General features: G+C 43.1%; 1 protein-coding gene across 2 annotated transcripts in view; it reads right to left on the bottom strand.

Annotated features, from left to right (window-relative positions):
* Positions 1-26,199, bottom strand: part of LOC138282757 (fibrocystin-L-like) — a 735,329-nt gene that overhangs the window by 281,962 nt on the left and 427,168 nt on the right. For both annotated transcript variants that reach the window (XM_069220628.1, XM_069220629.1), the window contains exons 42-47: positions 21,215-21,364; positions 18,945-19,119; positions 10,975-11,125; positions 5,595-5,751; positions 1,473-1,552; positions 596-725 (exon numbers count right to left, since the gene is read on the bottom strand). In XM_069220628.1, coding sequence (XP_069076729.1) covers positions 596-725; positions 1,473-1,552; positions 5,595-5,751; positions 10,975-11,125; positions 18,945-19,119; positions 21,215-21,364 — 843 coding nt within the window. The remainder of the gene's footprint in view (positions 1-595; positions 726-1,472; positions 1,553-5,594; positions 5,752-10,974; positions 11,126-18,944; positions 19,120-21,214; positions 21,365-26,199) is intronic.

Below are 26,199 nucleotides of genomic sequence, written 5' to 3'. Positions count from 1 at the left end.
GACATATAACCACACAAGTACATGTCCTGCCTTTTACCCACACAGCACCATGCTCTAGGGGTTACCTAGGGCACACATTAGGGGTGACTTATGTATAGAAAAAGGGGAGTTCTAGGCTTGGCAAGTACCTTTAAATGCCAAGTCGAAGTGGCAGTGAAACTGCACACACAGGCCTTGCAATGGCAGGCCTGAGACAAGGTTAAGGGGCTACTGAGGTGGGTGGCACAACCAGTGCTGCAGGCCCACTAGTAGCATTTAATCTACCTGCCCTAGGCACACGTAGTGCACTCTACCAGGGACTTACAAGTAAATTAAATAGTCAATCATGGATAAACCAATCAGTAGTACAATTTACACAGAGAGCATATGCACTTTAGCACTGGTTAGCAGTGGTAAAGTGCCCAGAGGTCAAAAGCTAACAACAACAGGTCAGAAAAAATAGGAGGAAGGAGGCAAAAAGTTTGGGGATGTCCCTGTCAAAAAGCCAGGTCCAACAGGTGTTTATTATATATTCACTAAGTAAGCATTTCTTTTCAACTGTTGTGGGCTAAACCACTTTAAAAGACATAGAGGGCATCAGACCTAGAAATCTTACCATGAAGGTCAAGGATTCCTCCTCTTACTGCAAGAGTCTTTGCTCCATAAAGTGGAAGTTCTTTAGAACGCAGATGTCCATGAAGTGTGATTATTGCCTTGTGCTGGAAGGGGGCACCTTCTGTCCCAATCTACATTAAACACAAGTAAAACAGAAAGCTTAATATTTAGCCACACAGTAATTAATGCAGAAAGTGTTGTTTTAACTATCAAGAATACCACAGCCAGATAGTGTCAATGATATCGGAATGCTGATACTCACTGATCGGTTGGTACCAATTTGAGAAGTTCAATCAGACCAATAGAACGATCATCAATAAAGAATTTCAGGAAATAGAACAAGAAAGTCAAAAGGGACAATGGTCCATACATCCCATACAAAGCTTACCTGCAGGCAAGGGTAAGTACTTGTTTCAAACAGGAATACGACAACATTAAAAAAAGAAAAAAATACCTATAAACCTTATAAATCAATGATTTTAAGATTGTTTTGGGATTCACTTCAGATTTCTTCAGATTTATCATAGGTTTCACCTACTGGTAATAATAATAATAACATATGTGAACAGCAGCTAGACTCTTCTGCTTGTCGGTTCTGCTATATAAATGGCTAATTTTGTGAAGGGTTTAATTATTCTGTAGAATTCAGCCAAAAGAAGGTAAAGATTATGATCATGTCAGAACTGAAAAGTATCCTAACACAAGCAAAAGAGTCCATCATCATCGAAGGACAATCTTGTGGCATTATGGACGTCTTCATGAGCTAAACTATAAGTTTTTAATTAAGGCCTTGGTAAATTATTCAATAGTCTGCACTCTTTATTCAATACTACCTGTAATAAACATTCACTTTGACCAACATCGAATAAATTGTGTACCTGAAGAACTCCGCCTTCTGTAATCAGAATATTCTCTGCTTGTAATTCAATGTCAGCTTCATCAAACATGAGAGTTCCACCTGTGTGAAAGTGGGAAAACCCCAAAATGTATTCAGCAAGTATTATTTCCAATAGTTTTATGAGCTGGAAATCCATCAGCCAGATAAAACATTTTAAAGTATTAAATGACACAAAAAGGAAAAGCACACATGCATTTAACAGAGCACAAAATGCATTGGATAATTAAAAGAAACCTCCTGATGTACAAAATGTTTTATGGTTGCAAACAGTTATTCTGACTGTTTGCAACTATAAAACGTTTTTTTTAAAAAATATATACAACCCCATTTTAAGAATCCGCAAATTATTACTGACTCCTAAAATGCGTTTGCAACTCATAAGTAATCACTTTTTTGGAAGAGGCGTTTTGGAACATCTTTAGCAGAGATATCAATTTTGTGTGCCTGAAACGTGGCCACAAAACCTTGAACATTTGCAGACTCCTGAGTTGGGGGTGCTAAGCCTTTCATAAAAGGCCTACGTGAATAAAAAAAAGTGTTTGTTGTCGAGTGGCAATGGTCCAGGAGACCACTGGCAGCACTCAAACAAACTTTTTAAAAATATGTAAACTTTTTTTTACAAAGCAGCACTGTGTTAAGGAAACTAGCTGAATTGTTTTTAAAAAAAGGTTTACGTAGTGGTCTGCTCATCCCAGCATGCCACAATTCATTTTATAGCATCCAATTGGAGTGAGTTACAATTTGCTATCTACCTCATTAATATTAATGAGGCAGGTCGAATGGTTACCCACTCCAAATGGGGAATTCGTGACCTGACCTTTTAATACATAAGTTGGTCTGAAAAAATCGAAAATGGTCACAGTCTGCAACCAGTATTATGGTGAACAGTGTTTGGTACAGCAGTCCCAAAATGCCTTAGCCAAGAAAATTCAGACATTAAGGTCATCATTCCGGCCGGCACCCCAGGTACGTAAGGTACTGCATTAAATAAGCTACACCGCGATGGGCAATTATGTAGTCACTGGCACCAACCTAAAGCTAGCTGACTAGTGCAAAGACAACATTTTGCACCAGCTGGTCAGTCAAAAATCAATTTTGACACCAGTTGCATCAGTGAAATATGTGATGTTCAATCACACCTGCCCGGGTGTAAAACTGTATATCAGTGGTGACATCAATACACAAAACTGCCCAAGCTGCTTTGCCTTTTCTCATGGTGGAACTTACTTCCTGCATATTGTTTTGTTTTACAAAATGATCTAATATTATCAAAGGGAAAATTAATACCAATACAGAGTCACACTGGCAGTGATAACTCATTGCATCTTTTCATTACATGAATCTTCCTAATATCCAAAGGAAACTGGAAAGAACCAAACCTAACAAATATTACATTCTCAGTGAGATTTGACTATCGATGTTAATCAAGAAAGCAAATACATTGATACATTTAATCCATCTCACGTAATTACTCCCTTCAGAGAAACCCGGAGCTTCTACAGACACGTAGGACTATGTATAAGCAGGCGATTTTCATTCCCATCACACAAAATAACTTCTGTAAAAAAAATTTGGGGCATAAATATTTGAAGCCCAAAAGGTAGAACATTTTATGCATTCAGTCCACATACTATCTTTCGGACCCTTGGCATTGGACGGAACTGCCTCCGAGGACCGGAACAAGACTATATCAGCACCCTCCATACATGTTGTCACTCGCCTCTCCTCTCTTCAAAAACAGGAGCTTTCAAGGGATGGAGTACGAACCCAAAGTAGCCCTCACAAATGTTGTCAGACTAGCCCCCATAGGGTGCATAGCAAGTAAGCCTGACTACTACAATGGGGCGCAGGTTCTCTCCCTCCCCTCCCCCCACAGACAATTTGGGGAAAATGGCATAAGCAGTGCATTTTACAACACATTTTTCCTTATATATTCAATTGTATGTGTTTTTAAAGCATAGTTAATGATAGCCTTACAGTGCACCAGGATACGACAACCTTTATTGGGGCTCCTCAAAGATTTCCTCACCATCAGCCTTTAACATTGCCCCTCATCTCTCCAGTGCCCCTCTGTCACATGTATTTCACTAGTCCTACAGCACTTCTACTACCAACCTAGTGAGCAATTTACAGCACACACATATACAGAGACAATGAATCATACATGTGTAAATCAGTTTATAGAAAATGTTACATAAGAGAAAGGGGACTACAAGCTGTAGGATTCATATGTCATCCATACTGGTAGCCATTTTGAAGAGTGCTCTGTCTGGGGGAAGTATAAACTCAGGATTCAGAAAGTAACACAATGGTTAGGGTTGACTTTACTAGTAATTTATTCCTACCCCAACAAACCACAAACCTTCTTAGCAAAATAAGGATAGCCAAAGACTGGGGTAAAACATAACTTTCTAACTTATACCATGAAGTTTTCATGCAACGCTTTGATGGAAGTTGATAGCTCACTGTGCTAGATTATGATTGTAACATACGAACTGCACAGTAACAAAAGGATCTGTGACAAAAGCAACATCCCACTGAGCACTGCACAAAAATACTCTTCTGTGATCGGTATCATACACATTCCTTACAACAGACATATTAAGCATCTGTGCTACTTTTGATGAGTCAAAACTGCCACTAGACAAAAATCTAATCTGTCTCCAGCAGGTACATTAATCAACAGAGATATTTTGGCACTTTTATTGTTGCCTGAAAACTGTTACATATACAAGGCACCCCGCAGTGCTTTTAAAACTGCTTCACTGCTACAAAACTGCCTCCCAGTAACAAAAGAGGACCTCAACCATGGACGTCAATTCACCAAAATGCCGGTGGTAGCGGAAGTGACATCAAATGCCATTTCATCTTTACTTTCAGTCACACACACATGCTTACACGTACTCATACATTCACTCATATGCTCTCTTTTACATAAGACCACTCTCACCCGCAAGCATGCACACAACATACATTTAAATGTGTTTTTTACTTACCTCAGCTACCAAGGAGGGTCATATTCCAGCTTATTTCTATTACACTAATAGTGAATAATATATTATTGTTCACTATTAATGTAATGAAAAAACTGACTGAAAATAAGGAAGTGGAGCCATAAGCAAAGTACAAAAGGGCGAGCTGCCCTTTTGTTCGGGGCATTGATTTTGCCACCTCTGAGGCCAGGGGTCGCAAGGGCAGTGCCAGGGGTCACAATGGGCAAGCTGGGGGTCACAGCTGTGACCCTGGTGACCTCTAAATGACGCCTATGTCCCCATCCTTCCAGCCTCCTGGGGAAATGCCTGATACCTGGTACAGCCAGTCTGGTCTTGGAGCTGATGCTCTGGTCCTTGCTAAATGATGGGCTTTCTTCCCTGTTTCCTCAGTATCTAGGACACAACTTAAAAAGCTTTTCAAGTGGATATGTGCATCTTATTTCAAGATATACAGCAATTAGGTCACGTGTAAGAAGAATTTAAAATAAAACTACTCAGGATTGGGACTTTAGAATTTAATTTAGATAGTGAATGTGGATTCTGGGTTATAGAAGTTGCAATTATTTTAAAGGACAAATTAAAATTATACTATGCTTTATTCCTGATGGCCAGATATGAGTCAGGATACAAGTGATAAAGAGACCTGTAAAGAAGAGTACGTTTTTCTCTATATTTTGTAAATCTTTTAAGTTGTTTATGTTTATTATCTAATGACGTTCTGCATTTCTCAAAATTAACTGGTATCTGGTGTACATGTTAAAGGAAAGACAATATTTAATACTGGAGACAAGAAAAAGGAAGACGTTTATGATGCACATTTAAGCATTACCCTTTAATACTATCTAGTTTCTTTACACCCAATTTATTAAGAATTGTAGACATACCACTTTTCAGTTTGTAGATGTTAGATTTCACATCAGTTTAGAAGTCTATTTTCCTATCTTTTATTTAGTTCTTTGAGTAAAACATAATCTCTTTTGTGGGTAGTTTTTTCTGTGATTGCAGGTATTTCAAATGGATTACTTTGGCACAGCATTAATCTCATGCATAGTTACTTTGCTCATTAAGTCTGATAATTAAAGCTCAAAATAAGAACTCTTCAAATTTACCCTGAATGACGAGCATCTTCAGTACAGCGGTGTTTGCATCCAGCAGGATTGTTTGTCCCTGGGTGATAACAGCCAATGAGCCGTCTTCAGGAGGTGATTCACCGCCCCAGGTGTAATTGGAAGACCAAACATCAATGTAGAAGAAGTCTGCGTGGTCCTGCATTAAAGGCAATGCCCTTATATTAGTAAACATAGCATCTTTCATGCCAAGGCACCTAACGAAAATGCGTTACATAAAGAATACTTATTGAAGAACATTGTAAAAGGCGACACTCTAAGCTATTGTATTAGATTGAGAAACATAGTTTCAATCACAAAGTATATGCTAATATAGCATTAAAATCCCTTAAAATAGTTATCCCAATAGATTCTCTAGATATGAAAAATATTCTGGTGTTCCCTTTGAAATGTCTCTTGGTCATGGTTTGGAGTTGTGCAGGATCTAAAGACTTCTCATCTAGACAGTGTCCTATATAGTTGTTGCTGTTCAGTCATATGGGCAGGTTTGTTGTAGCAGATCGAGTACCCAAAGTGCCTCTCCCTTGTTTGCTTTCCATATGGGATCTAAAAGGTGAGGTGGGAAATTTATGTGACTGTGTGTCAGTACAGTAAGGTGGGTCTTCAAGGCAGAAACATAGTCACCCTCCATATGTATCGTCATTCATAGTCACAGAAGAAGATTTGAGCTAGGCTGTGCTATTTACGGCTCAGTTTCCGCAGCCCAGGGTAAGCTGTGCAGGTTAAGGGGATAAGCGTCTGCTTGGACTGATGTATGCTGAAAACGACAAAAGATTTCCAGCCATATGGAAGGGGCCCTCACCTATCAGGAGGGCCCCAGATATGCTCGGCTCGCCGAGCCGACAGTTCGGGGGTGGAGTGCATTGCGTCCCACCTGCCCTCACCGCATGGCACCTGATTGGTGGTGCTGGCCGCACGGCCCGAGGCACTTGAGTGCTTCCGTGGCGCGCGTGCTGATGATGTGCACAGTGCTTCCCTCATGTAAAAGGGGGGAGCGGGCAGTGAGCGGGACTTTCCAACGCCACTTGCCACCCGTTTTTACAGCACTCCTCAGGACAAGGAGCATTGAACACCCACACTCCTCCCAACATGGCATACACTTGTCCTTTCTACATTTTATGCTGTTCTGCTGTGATTGATTTGATCCTCGTAGTGTTTTTTCAGAGTTCTATTATGTTTTGTGATAGTGCTAACATTTTCATCCTACAGCATCAAAGCGTTCAACGTGAGGCATTTTGTCGTATTTTGTGGTTAGGTTTGGCGGGGTGAGATCATGACTGGGGGAACAACTGGATGACTTTTTTCCATTACTTCAGCAGGACGGCCAGGTAATTTGACCCTCCAGGGGTGCTGGCGGGAAGGAAGAATGACAACAAGGGGCACAGGGGGTTGCAGGCGGTCGCTGGCATCTGGGCCAACCACTTGCGCGTGTACAGGGACTCGAAGCTAGCACAGGCCTGGGGGGGTAGCACACGAGAGTCTGTGGGTGGAAGGGGTGCCTGAGGTAGGTATCCTGGCAGGCAAGAGGGCCCCTTCCACATGGTTTACATATAACTAGAAGGGTTTTTGGAGGAGGGGATGGAGCAAACCAATCCCATTTGGAAAGACTATCCCTGGGGCCTTAGAGCCGGAGGTTTGGGGACGGGTCATGATCTCCTTCTCAGTCATTGATGTTTGATATTTGAGATGCACAGGAACGGATGTAGTCAGTGGCAGGAATTTTGATGTATTAGCGGACTGTGTTAAGGCTAGGCATCTTGACAATGTACATACAGTGTAAATAATGTGGGGTTACTGCGTAAAGTTTTGTTGATGAATTTTGTTTTATTAAATAAAATACGACCGGGCGTTAACGACTCACAATTCCAATGAGTTGTAGTTGTTAAAGGTAAAGTATTGCCATACTGGGTGTGACATGGTCTGAGAAGGAGGGGGGTCTAATGGAGGGGAATGGGAAAAGGGGGGTTTTCCAGGCGACAGACTTCGGGGATGCCCATGCATATAGTTGATACTGTTTTGTTAGTGCGAGACGCTACTCATCTGCTCGCTACCAAAGTAAAGTTCCAGTTAATATCCATAGGACCATTTGGAACTCTGGTACTGGTAGAGGCCAGGAACCGTTTGCAAAATCCCACTTTAGTTCTAATAGCAGCTGCTGGTGTGACTTGCATTCCTTGAAAGTAATTAGACAATTCAAGAGACTAAGCAGCTTTAAGAAGTGTAACCAAGTTGCACGTATACATTAAATGTATGCTAACCTACTATCACAACAGGAGTTTTATATGGGCGTACCGTTGTTGCTTTTATTGTGCATATTTTTATGCATGGTTATAAGTAACTAAAGCATGAAACATAAATTTGATATGGGCCTACTGTGCATCTGTAATGAACCACAAACCACATTAGGCTCATTTTCTATACATTTAAGGCAGAGCTCCTGGCTGGGACACAATGACCCCCTGGAGCTAAGCCTAGGGTCTTCCCAACTTCAGACCCATGTAGGACAGATATTTGGGGGCTGGCAGACGAAGTGGGCATTACCTGGGCCTGACTGTCTATGGAGTGCAAGGTTAGAGATAGCGAGAGGACTGGACTTGTGCATCATGCTTGGGCATCCACTGAGCCACCACAAGTAGAGAACAGCACCAGAATGCCTCAGGTGTCCTTGGAGATTGTGTAGAGCCAGGGGTGGAACTGATTTGCCACAATGGTGTGAGAGGCCCTGAGGAGGCTGCAGACTGCAGGGATCATATTTGTAACTACACAGTCCAACAGAGGACACTTCGGATAGCTGGGATTGAGAATATAGCACTTCTGCCTTGGGGTAAATAAGAACCGGTGTAATGGGATACAGTGGGACGCACAATACTGGAAACTGTTCAATGTAGTGTATTCGGGCTACTTATTTCTGTGGAAAAGGCTCAGGTACTAACAGTACTATCACCTCTCTCTGGATCTTGGGGAGACTATATTAGGGATGATCCGCTGCTGAGTGACATTTTCAAGGAAATACTCATAAGAACTGCATGATTAGTTGAGTTAACTGCTTTTGTACACCTAGGTCAACTCTCACTTCAGCGATCGTGATGATGCAAATCCCATGCGGCAACGTGACATGGTAAATTTGACTGAAGCATAGTGACAAATCTGTAAACACATATGCCTAGCAAGAGGAAGCACATTGGTGCAGCACAACTGTGCCCAAAACCATCCATAAGGGAATGTCCAAACAAAATGGTGCGGAAGGCTAAGGCCACTCCTCAAACCACTGGATCCCATGAAGTTAAAACAGCAGGACTCTCCAAGCGTGATTTTAAGGGGCTAATACTGATGGGCAATAAAGAGGTAACTGTTTTTGTAAGATACTGGTAAATTATGTGACAGGGCCTTCAGGATAGAAAGAATATCTGGCCTGAAAGACAGGATGAAGCAGCATACTGACTCACTGAGATCCATTCCCAGTACCTTGAACAAACATGAAGACAATCTACAGAACATAATCATTTTCCAAAGAATGTATCCAGTCCCTATTCACAGATAACAATGCAACGGAGAGCACATCAACAAGGGACAATATATGTCAATACAGCAACAACCACCAGGTGGCCTGCAGAATGGCCATGATGTGCGTACTACAAGGAAAAGGTATGACCTCTCATAACTCCACGAAAACAAGGGGAACTGATCTACATTGGGAACCATACATCATTTCACTAAGACATTTGACTAGAGCAAAGTAGAAAAGATGATCCTTGAAAGATGTCAAGTTACAATTTTGTGACAGCAGGAAGTGTGAGGTAGATGGGAGGAGGACAGGGGGTTGATAGGGTGCTAACAATTATGATGAGGTACATTGAGGGCTGATTACAAAGTCTTTCACGGGACCCGATTGAAACCAAGTGGGATGGACGAGCTGCTATTTGCATAACATTAGGGCCCAGATTTATACTTTTTGACGCAAACCTGCGTTAGCTCAGGTTTGCATCAAAAAGTATAGTGCCATTCCGGGACGCCAGCTGGGCGCCATATTTAAGGAATGGCGCAAGCCGGCGCTAAGGCCCGGTTAGTGGCAAAATAAATGACGCTAACTGGGAAGTGGAGGCGTAGGGCAAACTGGAGGTTGTGCTGGAAAGAATGACGTTAGTCAGGTTAGAGTAAAAAAAAATACGCACAACCCCCATGGACATGACTCCGGTCTTTGTAAAGACAGGAGTCATGCCCCCCAGCCCAATGGCCATGGTCATTGGGCACAGTGCCATGTAGGGGGGCCCAACTTAGCCCCCCCCATGGCACTTTAAAAAAAAAAAATCGAAAAACTTACCTGGACTTACCTGGGATGGGTCCCCCCATCCTTAGGTGTCCTCCAAGGTGTGGGTGGGGGTGGGTGAGGGTGTCCCTGGGTGCAGGGAAGGGCACCTGTGGGCTGTTTCCATGGTCTCTGACCATGGAAAATGGCCCACAGGTCCCCTAATGCGGCCCATACCCAGGCATTAAATAATGGCGCTAAGCAGGTTTAGCGCCATTATTTAAGGCCCTCCTCCTCCCGTGCGTGATTTTTGCATGGGAGGATAAATAAGGGGCAAGGGCCTTAGAGTCATTTTTGCCTGGGAACGCCTACTTTGCATCTCATTGATGCAAGGTAGTTTTCCGCAGGCAAAAAATGACGTTAACTCCAATATTTTGACGCAAGATGGGTCTAGCATCAAAATATAACTCTGGAGTTAAGCTTGCGCCGGATTTGCACCAAACAAATGACGCAAATCCGGCACAAACGGAGTATAAATATGGGACCAAGTCAAGCAGCTCACAAAGCTCTCTGCTGCGCCCCTTGGAATATTGGTGCCCCCAGGCCTGGGCCCAGCTCGCCCATGCCCAGGGCCGGCCCGCCACCAAATCTATGCCTTGTATGCATGGCCTTAATTAAAAAAGCAACAGATTCACCACAAGGATGTATTTAATTTGGCATGGCACTGGCTAAGGGATGCATAGATTTGCAATAGGGAGCGAGGGGGCATCAGCATTCAGAATGTGGCTCATAGCTCACTGGACCATCCATCAGATGGGCTCTTGTGATTAACAGCAGTAATGGGAATGAGAAATTGCTGTTAAATAAATTATAATGCTACTGGCGTAGATATGGCAAAAGAAATTGATGAGAAAGAATACACGATTCAAAAGCTGCACTGCAGTAACTGCATGAGGCCTGCAAATTTAAAAGTGTGATCAGGATGAAAAACGCTGAAGACCGATTATGGAACGTCAGGACTTTTTGTTACTAACATTCAAACAATAACGAGATTCATACAATAAACCAGTATTTCTTGTCCCCACAGGCAATGTGTAGAAGTAGTGTTGCCATTACCAGCTTTGCCATTCCTTTGCCACCGATGTTGACCTTCACTTTTGTCCGCTGAGAGGGAGAATGTGCAGCAGTTCTGCAGATGATGTGCGTATTATTTGCAGATAGAACAGCACACTCATCCCCTGCGATGGTGACATCAACATCCTCTGAGCTGCGAAAAATAATGAACAATCTTTGACGCCAACAGCGCTGAACCTGTGAAAATACTTTAATTTTTTTCATTGACGAAAAACTGTCTCTTAGTGCTTACATTTAAGAATGCATTACTCTTCGACGGAATTCAAGGGTTTTGAGACTACTATACCAAGAAGAAAGTTGTTTGCTTATGTGAATTTTCTGACTCAATTTCTTATTTAGGAAAGTTAGACCCATATTTATACTTTTTTAGCGTCGCATTTGCGTCATTTTGTGACGCAAAACAGGTGCAAACTTACAAAATACATTTGTATTTTGCACGTTTATGCTGCTTTAGCGTAAAAAAAAGTATAACTGTGGGCCTTGGTCTCCTAAGGGGTCACGTCGTTGTGTGGCTGTCATCCATACTAGTTCATAGTGCATGTTAAAAAGCAACTACATCCGCCAGCCTGACAGTAATACCTGTAAGCAGATGTGAATGATGGCACAAAAGGTATTTAGAAAGAATAACTGAAGGCAGCACCGAAACAGGCGTTTCTCTCTCCACTGGAAAGCAACATGACCAAAAGGCGCAAGACCAAGTACTGGGGACTACAGTGGACTAGTAACTCCAAATAGGTCGAAATATTCCAATTTCGTTCCTGAATGTTGGTCTCAGGATTTTGTCAAAAAAAGTGACCACAATACCAAGTGTTAAGGAGCTGACTGAGGGGAACCATCTTTGGTAGTGAAGCTAGACCTACACTACAGACTACACCAAAATATCTGGTGGACTGAAAAGATGTGTTAAGGCCATTAGGCTGAACAAGTATGGCACATTTACAAATGTATTGTTTCATATATGTGCATAATAGTTTTATATTTAAGATTTTAAACATTTATGGCATTTCAGGGTTGTGTACTAACTATCGTTTGCAATAATCTCGTCCCACTGGACGTAGCTTTTCAGTTCTTGACTACGATGGGAAGCTATTTTTGCAGACGATACTTAGAACAAGACATTCACGTCGGATATTATTCTCTGCACCCTCACAAAACTCACCAGAAACACACATGGAAGTGTTCGCAATGCTGCAAATTAAATGTGCAAAACAATTTGTGACAGACGTCCAGTTAGACCTATTAGCCTTAGGCCCTGGGAGTATGTGAGCTGCGTGTTGTCCCTCTTCAAGGGTGGTGAGAAGTCCTTCTTTGATGTTAGCCAAGCCTCGAGAAAGTCTCTGTCAAGACTGGTGATCATACAGGAGGATTTTGTGCTACACTTTTGCAGCTGCTTTCTAATTACTTCTCTTTCCCAAGATTTTGCTTGGATTTATTTATTTGCTTATTTGTTGAAAATGTTTTATTTATTGTGATCTGAACCTGAACACAAGTGTAACATCGCTTTGTCCAACAATATTGCTCACGGTTGCAGGACTCATTTATGCACAGGCTGCAATGGCAGGCCTGAGATAAGTTGTAAAGGGTCTACTTAAGTGGGTTGCACAATCAGTGCTGCAGGCCCAATAGTAGCATTTAATTTACAGGACCTGGGAATTTGGTATACCACTTTACTAGGGACTTAAAAGTAAATCAAATATACCAATCAAGCGTAAGACAATGTTAACATGTTTTAGGGAGTGGGCATAAGCACTTTAGCACTGGTTAGCAGTCCTAATCCCAACAAAATAGAATTTATAAAAACAGGAGGCCTAAAAGCAAAAGGTTTGGGGAAGACCACACCAAGGATGTCAGGTCTAGAAATTACTTTTCTTTATATTGTTTTCCAGCACTGGCTGCCAATTATTAATTCATGAAGCTGTTAAGTAATGAATGTCAATGTCTTGAAACTAAGCATCCCTAACTTGATATCAGCGCAACTGAACATTAAATAGAATAAGGCTCTTGGTATTCTGGTATTCTGGTGAAAGTCCACAAAATATGTCACATCTCACCAAAACTAGATGTCCTAAAATTACTACTAATTAGCCAGCATGATAGGTGAATCCTTGTAATATCCATAACCAACTAATCTATACAAAGTACTGGCACCACTATACATGCAGGTTTAAGAGGTAAGCTTATTAAAAGACCAATAGATGCAAACATTCAAAATATTCCTGACAGGAGACAGACCTGCGACTGTGTTAAGAACCAAATGAACAAATTGTTTTCCTTTCTGGTAGATGTTCGGGGTAACCACAGATTCCTCACCTTTAGAATATCCCCAGGCACCAGACTGAATTTGTTGAACTCTTCAGCAATGCTCCTTCGTACCGGCATGTGGTGTCATGTGGCTCTGAGTTCTTTCTGTACCACTCCGGAAGTGCTGTAGTGGAGCTGTATATATAGGGTACCTGTAGGGGAGCTGTATATAATGGCTACCCCTGCAATCTCTCATCAGTTAAATGTATCCTTCTACTTACGGACCCTCAGACCCAGAGCATAGAACAAATTGTGAGACAGTTTGCTGATCTCCAAATTGGGACCTTTTTAGATGTCATATAGGCCACTCAACACAACGGGAAGATTGGAGGGCAACAAGGAAACCACCAGAATGGGCATTACCAAAGGTAAGTAACTTGTTTTTCCCCTTTTTGCTTGAGGTTTTCATTAGATTTTATTAGGAACAGCATACAGTACTGAGAAACCGATACACATGACCAATATCCATTACATCGGGCCTATAACCAAAGTTTTGGAGACAGTACAACAGTTGAGCTGCATGGTCCGCAAGGGCACATGACTACTACAATAGGCAAAAAGAGGTGACCAATGTCCTCGATCTGGTCCTCTGGACAATGCAACCGAAAGATATCTATTCCCTCGCCTGAAGAAGGCCCTCCTCAACTACTCTAAGAAGGGGTAAGGGTTGGAGGGGTAATGCAGAAAGAGGGGAGCAAAGTGGAATCCTTGGGGGTGGCAGCGGTTGTCTAACGGGGGTGGCAGTTGAGTGACCTCTGGCCACACCAAGCTAAGCTGCCCAGGGGAGGCAGGCACTGGACCAGTATGTGCCAGAGCGTGGGAAAGGAGGCAGGATGGGTAGGGTGGTGAACATGTTAACGTGGTGTCACCCAAATGGGTCAAGTGGGTGGCAGCTTCTAAGGTGACGGAGGGGCCCCACACTGCCTCAAACTTGTGAAATTGATTGTCTATTTTTAACGTAATTTTCTCACAACCAGCAATTCGTCGGAGTTTGTGTCTCCATTTAGTATTAGAGGGCAGAGTGGGTTGCAGCCAATTGCAAAGAATGCAGAGCTTAGCCATAGCTAAGGAGGGAACCAAACATCTATGTTTGTTGGACATCAGGTCAGGAAGGCCTGACATGTCATAGAGGAGGGCTAGATGGGGGGACGTAAAAGCTCACCAGGAGTATCGTAGAGAGCAACCAAGTAACCAAGTCTGCTGGTGGGCAGGGGGGAGAATGTGCAGCAAAGGGTCTGCCTAGGCTAAAGAGGCTTGATGGAGAGCAATGATGTGCAGCAGTGCCCCTCAGAAGTTCAAGGCCTCCAGGAAACCTTTCCCGGTTCCTTATTGTCATGACAGAGTGATAGAGGGAGGTGTTCGCCCTGTGCCATGTGAGGTAGGGCTGGGGGCTGATGCTACCTGGGGTTCTTAGCAGGAAGATGATGCCCCTTCCAGCTGCAGACCCCAAAGTAAATGCAAAAAGAACAGATGATCAACGGAATGCTGAACAATGCAAACATTCACCCCCAGTCACAAAGATCTTGGTTTAATCGATTGTTTTTTTTGCTCACTATGCCACTCCAGTTTGGACCCAGCCATATGCAAACCAGTCTTGACCCTGTTCTCCATGGGAACAGTCCAGCCCGAACTGCCAAGCCAGGTCCTTCCTGGACCGGAAACAAGTATACTATGACTGGTTTTGGGGTATCACCCTTCATCAGCCAGGCTAGCTTGAATCCAGTGGCACAGTGAGCACAGGTATTGTGGATTGAGGATTGTTCTGTGGAGTGACTGTCCTTGAGCTATTCAAGTGTCAAACAAGCCTTTTCTACAAGTAGCCTGAAACTATTGAACGGTATTTCTGTTATGGACGCTTGCACATCACCAGAAAACCTGTTTGCCATGTGAGCACAATGCTGGTGCAAATATTTCTGTGAATGTAGTCAATAGTGTCTCAGCTGCCTTTCAGAACATACTTTGTCATTTCCTGGCTATCATACATTATCTCTGCCAGCAAGGTTCTGAGGTCCTCTGGGGCAGCCAGAAACATTTTGCTGACCATTTCCAACAAACAAACGGCGTTGGTAGGTCTAACAGCTAGGCTAATCAAGGAAAACATCCTCTTCTAAAGACATCAATTCTTTTTCATTCACTAAAAGGGGCATTGCCCAGAAAGGACTTAGGATTTACCCTAGATAATGAGTCTTGAACAATGAAGTTCTCTAATGTGGGGCGCTCTGTAAAAAAGTCCAGACCACTGGAAGCTACTTGAGGTTTTCAAGCCACAGGTCAACTGACTGACAGAAATGAATATGGCTTTACCATGTAGCCATAAGGGAGTCAATAAGGGCTTTATCAAATGGCAGTAATAGCTCAGATGAAGTAGGCCTGGCTTCCCTCAAGAAACCCTCCGGCAAACAGCCCTCCGAGAAAGCCAGCTGGTTCTCCCCCATTCTCCAAGAGTCCAAGCGCACCTGCAGACGGCTCTGGAAAAGATGGAGGAGCAGCAAGACCCCAGCTGACCAAGCAGCCTTCAAAACCACTGTCACCACACACACCACCACCTCATCAGAGCACCAAAGAAAACTGCCATACAGGAATGTATCAATGCCAATGGACACACCAGCAAAGAACTCTTCACAGTGATCAAAGAATTCGCCAAACCCAGAACGGATACCACAAACATCTCCCCCCCCCACATAGACCTCTGTGATAACCTCACCACCTTCTTCCACCACAAGATCATAGACATCTGTGACAGCTTTGCAACACAGGACCCACACCACCCGCAACCACTGCACCCGAATGCTCCAGTTCTCAGCCAACCCTGCTCAATTGGACCACTCTCACCACTGATGACACCCTAAGGATCATGAAAATCATCCACTCTGGTGCCCCCTCGAGCCCCTTCCCCCACCACATCTTCAACCGATCTGGCGCCAACATCGCCCCCGAACTGTGCCGCACCATCAACTGCTCCATCAAGTCCACCACCTTCCCTGAAGACTGAAAACATGCAGGAATCAACCCCCTGCTGAAAAAACCCTCTGCCGAGCCAATGGGCTTAAAAATTTACAGACCCATCTCGCTGCTCCCCTTCCCAGCCAAAGTCATTGAGAAGGGCATCAGCGCCCAACTCACCAAATTCATCGAAACTAACCATACCCTGGACCCCTTCCAATCAGGCTTCAGAAGCAACCACAGCGGCAAGGCTGCACTCCTCGCCGCAACAGACGACATCCACACTCTACTCGACCGAGGCGAAACTACAGCCCTCATACTCTTGGACCTCTCTGCCACCTTTGACATCGTCTCTCACCACACGCTCTGCCCAAGACTCCACGACTCCGGCATTTGGGGCAAAGCCTTAGATTGGATCCTCTGCTTCCTCACCGGCCGAACCCAGAGATTCAAGCTCCCCCGGTTCTCCTCAGAACCTATAGAGATCAGCTGCGGAGTTCCTCAGGCTCCTACCTGAGCCCCACCCTCTTCAACATCTACTTGCAGACATCATCAGAAGCCAGGGGCTCAACATTTTTTCCCTACACCAACGACACCCAGCTTATTCTCTCCCCCGCTGACGAACCTACAGCCTCTAAGAGCAACGTTCACAACGGGATGAAGGCAGTCACGTCTTGATGAAGGACAACTGCCTCAAACTCAATTCTGACAAAACCAAAGTCATCATTCTGAGCACCGCCCCCTACATCTGGGACAACTCCTGGTGTCCTGCAGCGCTCAGAACCTCTCTAGACACACACACACCGACCATGCATGTAACCTCCGCATCATCCTCAACTCCTCGCTCTCAATGAACCGCCAAATCAAGGCCATCTCATCCTACTGCTTCCACACGCTCTTGGAAGATTTTCAAGTGGATCCCCAATGAGTCCAAGAGAAAGTCACCCATGTGCTTGTCCGCTGCAAGCTCGACTACTACAAGTCACTCTACACCGGCACCACCCAAGAAAACTAAAAGAAATTGCAGAGAATCCAGAAAGCCTCAACCAGACTTATCCTGAACATCCCCCTCTACAGCCCCATCTCCAGTCACCTGAAAGACCTTCACTGGCTCCAGATCAACAAAAGAATCACCTTCAAGCTCCTCACACAGACCTACAAGGCCCTGCACAATATCGAACCTGCATAACTCAACCACTGCCTCTCCTTCTACACTCCCACCAGACATCTCCGCTCCGCTTCACCCATCTGGCCCTGGCCACTACTTCAAGAATCCACAAGACCTCAGCAGGAGGAAGATCCTTCTCCTACCTCACTGAGGGGACCTGGAACTCTACCGCTACATCTCGGGCAATCACCCCCACTGCTTCAATTCTGGAAGAACCTCAGGAACCTGACTCTTCGACTGAACTGCACAACCCTCCCAACCACCTTCCCCGTGCCTTGAGACCCTAACAGGTGATTAGCGTCACACTACAAGAACCATTGATTGATTGAAGTCTGGTTGAAGCATCTCAGTCAATGCATTTCTTCTCATATCAAAGGTGTGCAACTGGAGCTCTAGTATTTCAGCTGCTCCTTGAACAACCACTGCTATGAAGCACTTTACTCCATCAGTGGACCAGGTGATGAGTCTAGCTCTGATGAGATGTATCTAGCTCACTAGCATTTTATTCAGGGCATGATCATAATAGTGAGGAGGATTCAATCTGTCCCCTTCTTCATCATCTGTGTCTTGCCAGATATAGGTAATTTGAAATTATTGTGAGACGCGTAGCGAAGATATAGGGCCCCATTCACAAAGGTAAAAGTAGATTTAAGTGTAAGTTTACTACTTTTTCGTATTCACAAAGGTAAATTACTATTGCTAGCTTTAATACGAGTAATTTTACTAGCAGCAACTTTACTACTAGTAACTTTACTTGTAGTAACTTTAAAGTACTTACACTTAAGCCTAAGTGTATTACCTTTTGGTGTTTACAAAGGTAAGTTACTACTAGTAACTTTACTACTAGTAAGCTTACTAGTAGTAACTTTACTCCTAGTAACTTTATTATCCATAAGTTTACAAGTAGTAAAATTACTAGTAGTACCTTACCTTTGTGAATACCAAAACTTAGTAAACTTAATCTTATGTCTTAGTTTACCTTTGCAAATTAGCCCATTGTTTTTACATTGCTAATAGAAACTCTTCCATTGAATTGGTGGGAACATTTACAGACGCTCATGCTCTCAGGCTGAAAGATTTTTGTTTTGAAGATTTAGCAAGTTCTTTCATACACACTTGTATAACTATTTTGCTGGCTTGCCTTGGGATTTTACTTAGTCATTCTATATTACTATCCTTGGGCCTTATTCACAAAGGTAAACTTACACTTTTGATGTACGTTTACTACTTTTTTGTTATTCATAAATTACAAGTATAGTTTTACATGTAATATGTTTATGAAAGCAGAGACTCTCCTATCTTTTCTGCTTTTGTAAATATAATACATGTAAAATTGCACTGGTAGTTTGTGACTAGCAAATAAATACTAAACTTCCACCAAAAGTGTAGGTTTAACTTTGTAAATAAAGCCCTTCAATGGTATTTTCAAGGCTGTGCTGACCAATAGTAGACTGCAACTTAAAACTGGTATTTACTAAAACAGTCACTACTTCATCTTCAACAGTTCATTTTGTTCCATGAGTTATTTGTGTGCAAATACCTGAATCCTGTCCCTGTTATGGTAAGGTGGGTGCCACCACCTGTGCCTCCTCGTCTTGGCATCACATCACTAATTGTTGGTGTCAAAGAAGCTCTGTAGGTATATGGACTTTGATATGTGATGGAGTCTCCTCCATTGATGACACGGACACTGCAGCTCTCTGAATCACCAGTCCCTGTAAAGATATGTGCAACAAAGATCTGAACTTGCTATTCAAATAGTCCATGAAATGCCCAAATATCCAATTAATTTGATATTAAAAAAGTTGCTTTTAACAAAGGAGGTTATAAAAATGTGGTTGAATATTTCACACTCGCCAATGTTGTGTCTTTCTAAAGCAGTGTCATGAAGAAAAGCAAATTCTAATCAAAGGCATCATAGCCCAAAAATATATTCTTGCATTATGATGATCTTGAGCATTTGGTGAGGAGGGATGTCAGCAGATACACATTTTCATTGAGGGAGTGACTGCCTGACAAGTAGTACATACTCCCTGCTATTTATCCAGCAGCTGGCAAAACAGTACATTATCCATGTCGTTTAGATGGCCACAGGCTGAATAGTAGAGATAATGTACAATTTGACCAGAGGATAGATAAATAGTGTGAAAGAGGTCTTTATCCAGCTGACAACGAAGAAAAAAAAGAATTCCAGACAAGAGTTGGGTGGTGGCATCTTATAATGGGGATGCAGCATGTGTGAAGCATTTGAAAGTAAGTGCATACACAAATGTACAATAGTCTGAACAAAGCTAGGTGCATGAATTAGGCGAGACTGTTGACAGAAGAAACAACAGTAAAAAAAACATTTACGTTATATAATATTCAAATAAGAAATGTAGGAATCAAACTTCAGTTTCAAGAAGCTTCAGGATATGACACTCAGATATTTTGTGCTGAAGCCTAGAAATGTTGGTTATCTGCAATGAATAATGAGTGTGGTTTTAAAACGTTACATAAATGTTGTATTCACTCATGAGAATGCATTATTTTTTAATTGTCAGGATTATCATTTTGATTATTTTTTGAGGGCTGGGCTCTTCTTTGGGCTTGTTATGGAAGGCCATATGCTATCTTTACACTTCTTCTAAGGAGGACTGTTCTTGCTTAGTATTTCAAACCTGGCAGTACAACTGCAGTAGCCAAGCCGCAAACAGGGAATGCAGAGAGATAAATGGTATATGGGCCCCAGAGAGAGGAACTCAAACAATAGGCAATTGGTGCTTGGGACACACTGCTTTGGGATATTTGCACTGGACACCAGACATGTATGTACATCTCTTTTGTTGATATACTGCATGTTACTGTGGGTTTCAAGTGGCCTTTGCACCAAGGGCCACTCTCAATGTTGAGCCCACATTGCAATTACTATATTCACAGACAACAGTGCAAATTATGGGCCAGATGTAGCAAAATGCCAATTTGCGACTTGCAAATTGCGAGTCCCTGCGACTCGCAATTTGCAACTCGCAAATTGGTATGCAGTACCGTGTCTCAGACACTGACTGCGACTCGCTATGGGGTCGCAATGACCCACCTCATTAATATTCATGAGGTGGGTCGCTAATTGCGGCCCCATAGCGAGTCTAGGCACTCGCAAACATGGAGGCCTGCTGTCGTCAGCAGACCTCCATGTTCGTGACTGCTTTAAATAAAGCAGTTTTTTTTTTTTTAAGTGTAGCCCGTTTTCCTTAAAGGAAAACGAGCTGCACTTAAAAAAAAAACGAAACCTTTAGTTTCGGTATTTTTTCAGGGCAGGGAGTGGTCCCTTGGACCACTCCCTGCCCTGAAAAAATATTTGTGGGTCCATTCACAAAGTGGAAGGGGTCCCAAGGGGACCCCTTCCAATTTGCAAGTGGGTTACCATCCACTTCAAGTGGATGGTAACTGCGACTCCATTTGGAATTGCATTCCACTCCGAATCGCAAATAGGAAGGGAACACCCCTTCCTATTTGCGATTCTGAAATGCATATTGCGAGTCGGTCCCGACTCGCAATATGCATTTCTGAATAGCAAAGAGGCGCAAACCCTTTGCTACATCGGGCCCTATATTCATTGCAATAAGTTATGTTTTGCAGAATGCAAACTGGTTCAGACATTACACCTGTGTCTTTAGAGGAGGTGCGGTCTGTGGTAAATTCTTGGCATCGTCGTATGTATAATATATTAATGTATTATTTGGTCTCATTCAATTATACAAACTACAATAAAACAATTTAGTAAAAGTACTACGAAATCCCAAAACATCTTCAGTGTGGGTCTCTACTTACCATTATTAGGTGGAACTTCACAAAAGAGAGTACTTAAATTTGATAGTGCTTGGTTAACTCTGCATTCTGAGGTGCATATAAATACACGGGAGTTATTGCTATCAAAGCCTGTGCCATTCACTCTGAGTAGCTGGCCACCACCAAAGCTACCTGAAAGGGGAGAAAACAAATGAGTTGTTATGAGAAACAGTAGCTTGCAAAGTGGTTTGTATCTTTCAGTAGCGGAATGATCAGCAATTTGCCATAGATTTTAAGATATTGGTTTGGCTCATATTATCTGGTATTTTGGCCTTTTTTATGTATACAAATGACACAAACTTATTTAACAAATATTGGTGATGCGCTTCTCATCTGCATTAATAACTGTGGAGGTTGCAATTTAGATGTGCACCAATCAATTGAAATCAACTGGCGAGCAGACCGAGATTTTATGACCAGGGAGGCCTTCTCCTTTTTGGAACTGCCGTTTTGGTTGCTGCCTCTAGGTCCAACCCAGTCCCTGGCACAAGGGTAAAAAACGTACTCTGAAATTATTGCCATAATCAGTTTCTTTTTTCAGTTTCTTACATTAAAATGGAAACTCCACCCGTTTTGTTTTTCTCAGAGAGCAAAAATGTTGAATGCTTTAATTTCTGTGCGATTGGACTATTACACTACATGTATGGACCAACCTCAAAGCACAAACCACAACCATCTACTGGTGCGAAAGGATGCTGCTAAATTAGCTTTGGGCCTAAACCAAGAGATCCCATTGCCCCTTCTCTGACCATGTTGCAGTGGCTGTCAGTTAAGGGACGTTCAAATCACGTTGCCTAGAACAGAAACTTGTATACTGCTCCAGACTCCTTCCCGCAGTGAACATCGTAAATGGTATACACCCATGGCGTGCGCTAAGATATCAGGCACATTTCTTTTTAAGGTCTGTAGGTTCTAGCGGAAGTCTTTGAGATGAAGCTTGATCTTGGTTGCAGTTGCCAGAAAACGGAACTCACTCCCACTCGCTCTGCATCAACAGTCAAACCAGTGAAATTTAAGAAGTGTATAAAGGCTTTGCTTTCTCCACGTCCTCCTTAATCATACTGATTAGCTTGTTCTCTTTGCTTAAGAATTTCCCTTTTTTCCCTATTTGTGGTTCAGAGCTACATTGTAGGTTATTATGCCACCCGGAATGGTGTTTTCTAAAACTCATTGCCTTCTAGTAGCGTTCGAATACAACTGGCAGTTACACATGGAAATATTTTATCTAGTGCTAAAATCAACTCTACTGAATTACCAAATTGGCGAATATAGCCATTAGGAATACAAACAACACCACCTACAGTAACTGCATAACACCTAGAAATCTAGATTATCGGGAGACTCTCTACCAGATAATTATGACGATCGCTGAAAATGAACAGGGTTCTTAGATGGTCTCCGCTCAGGCCAATCCAGAACTGTTTGACTTTCTCTAGAGTTACGTTCTGTGGGATTGGAGTGATAGGGGTGTATTTAGGGCCAGATGTATGACATTTCCTTCTGCGACTTGCAACTTGTGATCTGTTTGGGAATTGCAAATTGTGAGCCACAAAAGAAAATGTACAACAGTGTCAAGCAAACTGTTTGCGATTCCCAATGGGGTCAGAATTGACCTACCTCATTAGGGGCCAGATGTACGACCCAGAGTTTTGCGACTCGCAATTTGCGGCTTCTTTCCAAGTCGCAAATTGTTAGCCACAAAACCTTCTGTACAACAGTGTACTTTACACTGTTTGCGATTCGCAATGGGGTCTCAAATGACCTACCTCATGAATATTCATGAGGTAGGTCGCAATTTGCGACCCCATTGGGAATGGCCGCCCTCACAGGGATGGTGGCCTGCTGGAGACAGCAGATCACCATGTCTGTGACTGCTTTTAAATAAAGCTGTTTTTTTTAGTTTTTTTTTTAATGCAGCCCGTTTTCCTTAAAGGAAAACAAGATGCATTTCAAAAACAAAAATAAAAAGTTTAAAGTTTAAATGACATATTTTTTCAGCGCAGGCAGTGGTCCCACGGATCGCTGCCTGCTCTGAAAAAATATTTTCGCTGCCATTCACAAAGGAGAAGGTGTCCCATGGGTCCCCTTCCCATTTGCGAAGGGGTTAGCACCAGTTTGAAACTGGTGGTAACTGTGATTGTTTTGTGATCGCATTCACAGTCACAAAACAATGCTACATCGCGCTGCGACTCACAATTAGGAAGGGAACACCCCTTCCTAATTGTGACTCGCATACCTATTTTGCGATTCGGTAAATAGATGACTGAATTGCAAAATAGGGCCTGTACATACCAAAATTGTTTTTTTACTTTCGCAAACGGTCCGATTCTGCAAATCGGGCCGTTTGCGACAGGAAAAATGGAACATACATGTGCCCCTAATATTCATGAGGTAGGATCCAATTTGCGACCCCATTGGGAATGGCTGCACTCATGTCTGTGACTGTTTTTTAAATAAAGCAGTTTTCAAAAAAAAATGCAGCATGTTTCCTTAAAGGAGAATGAGATGCATTACAAAAAATGAAAAGTTTCTTTTGAGTTTCTTTTGAGACCCCCTCCCATTTGCAAATGGGTTACCACCAACTTGAAGTTGGTGGTAACAGATTGTTTCGCGACTGCATTCATGGTCGCAAAACAATCTTACATACCACTGCGACTTGTTATTTAAAAGGGATGCCCTCGGCGCATCACTTCCAAATAGTGACTTGCAAACCAGAATTTGCAATTTGGTAAATAGATGACAAAATCGCAAAATAAGGTTGTACATACCAAAATGTTTTTTTCTTGTCGCAAACGGCCAAATTCAGGGAATAAGGCTGTTTGGGAAAAGAAAAAAGCTACGTACATCTGGCCCTTAGGGCTACAAGATATTTATGAGTACTAGTAGGAATCACACAATAACATTTCAGGAAAGCAATATATTTATCACCAGCAATATTTATTTTATTCACTGGTGGTATTTGATTAGCTGCTGGAAATTTTGGTGGTTGCATGAAATATGTTTCCCTGGAGTACCTCAATAAGCATAGCTGGTGATATTTACTTCAGGTGATAAATTAGCAATCTATAATTTCACTAAAACTGAATATTTTGACTGGCTGCATGTAACAACGTCCTTCAACCGATCATTTAAGCATTACATCACATACCTACCAAAGAACAAAAGAAACTATGAATGCTAGCATCAGGCACACAAAGGCCCTCATTACGACCCTGGTGGTTTGAAGACCTTCAGGGCTGCGGTGGCGGTCTCACTGCCGACGGGCCAGCGGTGCAGACCACCACATTATGAGTGTGGCGGCTTGGCCTCTGCCAAACTGCCACATCCCCGCTGGTACCACCAGGGCGGTTGGAGAGCCGGAGATCAGCATCTCTGACCCGGCGGTCCACTGAAGACCGCCGGCAGTATCACGAGTCTCCTTCCCGCCACAGTTCCTGCGGCAGTAGCACTGCCATGAAAACCCTGGTGGAAAGGCTACCTGTGACAGGAATTTTTTTTCCTGTCACCGGCAGACGACTCCTGCAACCCCGCCCTGTAATTCCAAAAAACCTTCATCCCCCCTTGCATGGCAGCACCCTCATTCCATGAGAGCACCTCCCTCCCCTACCCTCTACCCTCCTTCCATAACAGTACGCCCCTCCCCGCATACACGCACATACACACCCACAAGCACCGCGCATACACTCATTCACCAACACTTACATACACGCATTCACTTACCCGCATACATACATGCATTCACTCACACACATTAACTCACACACGTACATACAAGCCTTCACACAAACATTCCATAATGCACTCACTTCAAGAATCATACACGCATTCAAACACCCATACACACATGCATACACATGCATACACACACACGTACACACACACATTCAAACACGAGTCCAAACACCCTTACATACACACATGCATACACATGCATTCAAACACCCACACACACGCACACATTCAAACACCCATATACACATGCATACACACATGTATTCAAATACTCATTCAGACACCCATACACACACACATACACACGTGTTAAAACACGCATTCAAACACCCATACACACAGGCATACACACTTACACTCACACATGCAGACAGCACCCACTCACACACGCACACACAACACCCCTCATCCTCTTCCCCTGACAGACGATCGACTTACCTTGTCCAGCGAGGAGGTCTTCTGCCAGGGAACGGGAATAGGCGCTTCCACCGCCAGTAGCGCACTGCCATGCAGACACCGCCAGGCAATATTACAGGTCATAATACGGCTGGTGAAGTACTTTTGGTGGGGAGGAACCAGTAGTGGAACTGCCTCTGCACCTCCGACTGCCAGCATGACTACTGGAGGATTTCTGCCCAAATTGTGGTGGAAATCCTACAGTACTTGTAATATGGTGGTCGGAAGACCGCCAGCACTGGCGGTCTTCTGGCGCCCGTGGCTTTGGCGGTCTTAGGAAAAGACCGCCAAAGTCATAATGAGGGCCAAAGTGTGCTACAGGCAGCATGGATCAACAATACAGAAAGTTTTTGTAAAATGTTCTTAATCAAATGCCTCCACCCGTAAATAAATACAAACAACTATACACGCTCACGCACACACACCCACACACACATGCACACACAGATAACATACCATAAAATTGTGCCATGATTCTGTTTCACTTGCTTTATGTTAGTTATCTTTTTAACAAAGCCTCTCAATTACCAGAGGTTGTGTTACTATAATCTTAGGTACAGATGTTATGCCTCATTGTTTATTTTTTTCTTGCTGTGCTGCTTTTCATATTGTTACATTACCCATTTGCCCATCCTTCTTCTTCCAATGCTCACAGATTAAGCAGGTGAGCCCAAATTCCCAGTCAGCATTTAGCCACGCTCCAAAGCAAAAAAACTGATTTTGCTGAGTGTCACAGGTTGCAATAGTATCCTATCCCCTGCCACAATGGCATGCATAAA

Source organism: Pleurodeles waltl, chromosome 2_2 (assembly GCF_031143425.1).
Source record: "Pleurodeles waltl isolate 20211129_DDA chromosome 2_2, aPleWal1.hap1.20221129, whole genome shotgun sequence".
Taxonomy (NCBI): Eukaryota; Metazoa; Chordata; class Amphibia; order Caudata; family Salamandridae; genus Pleurodeles; species Pleurodeles waltl.
This window is presented reverse-complemented; position numbering and strand designations above follow the sequence as displayed.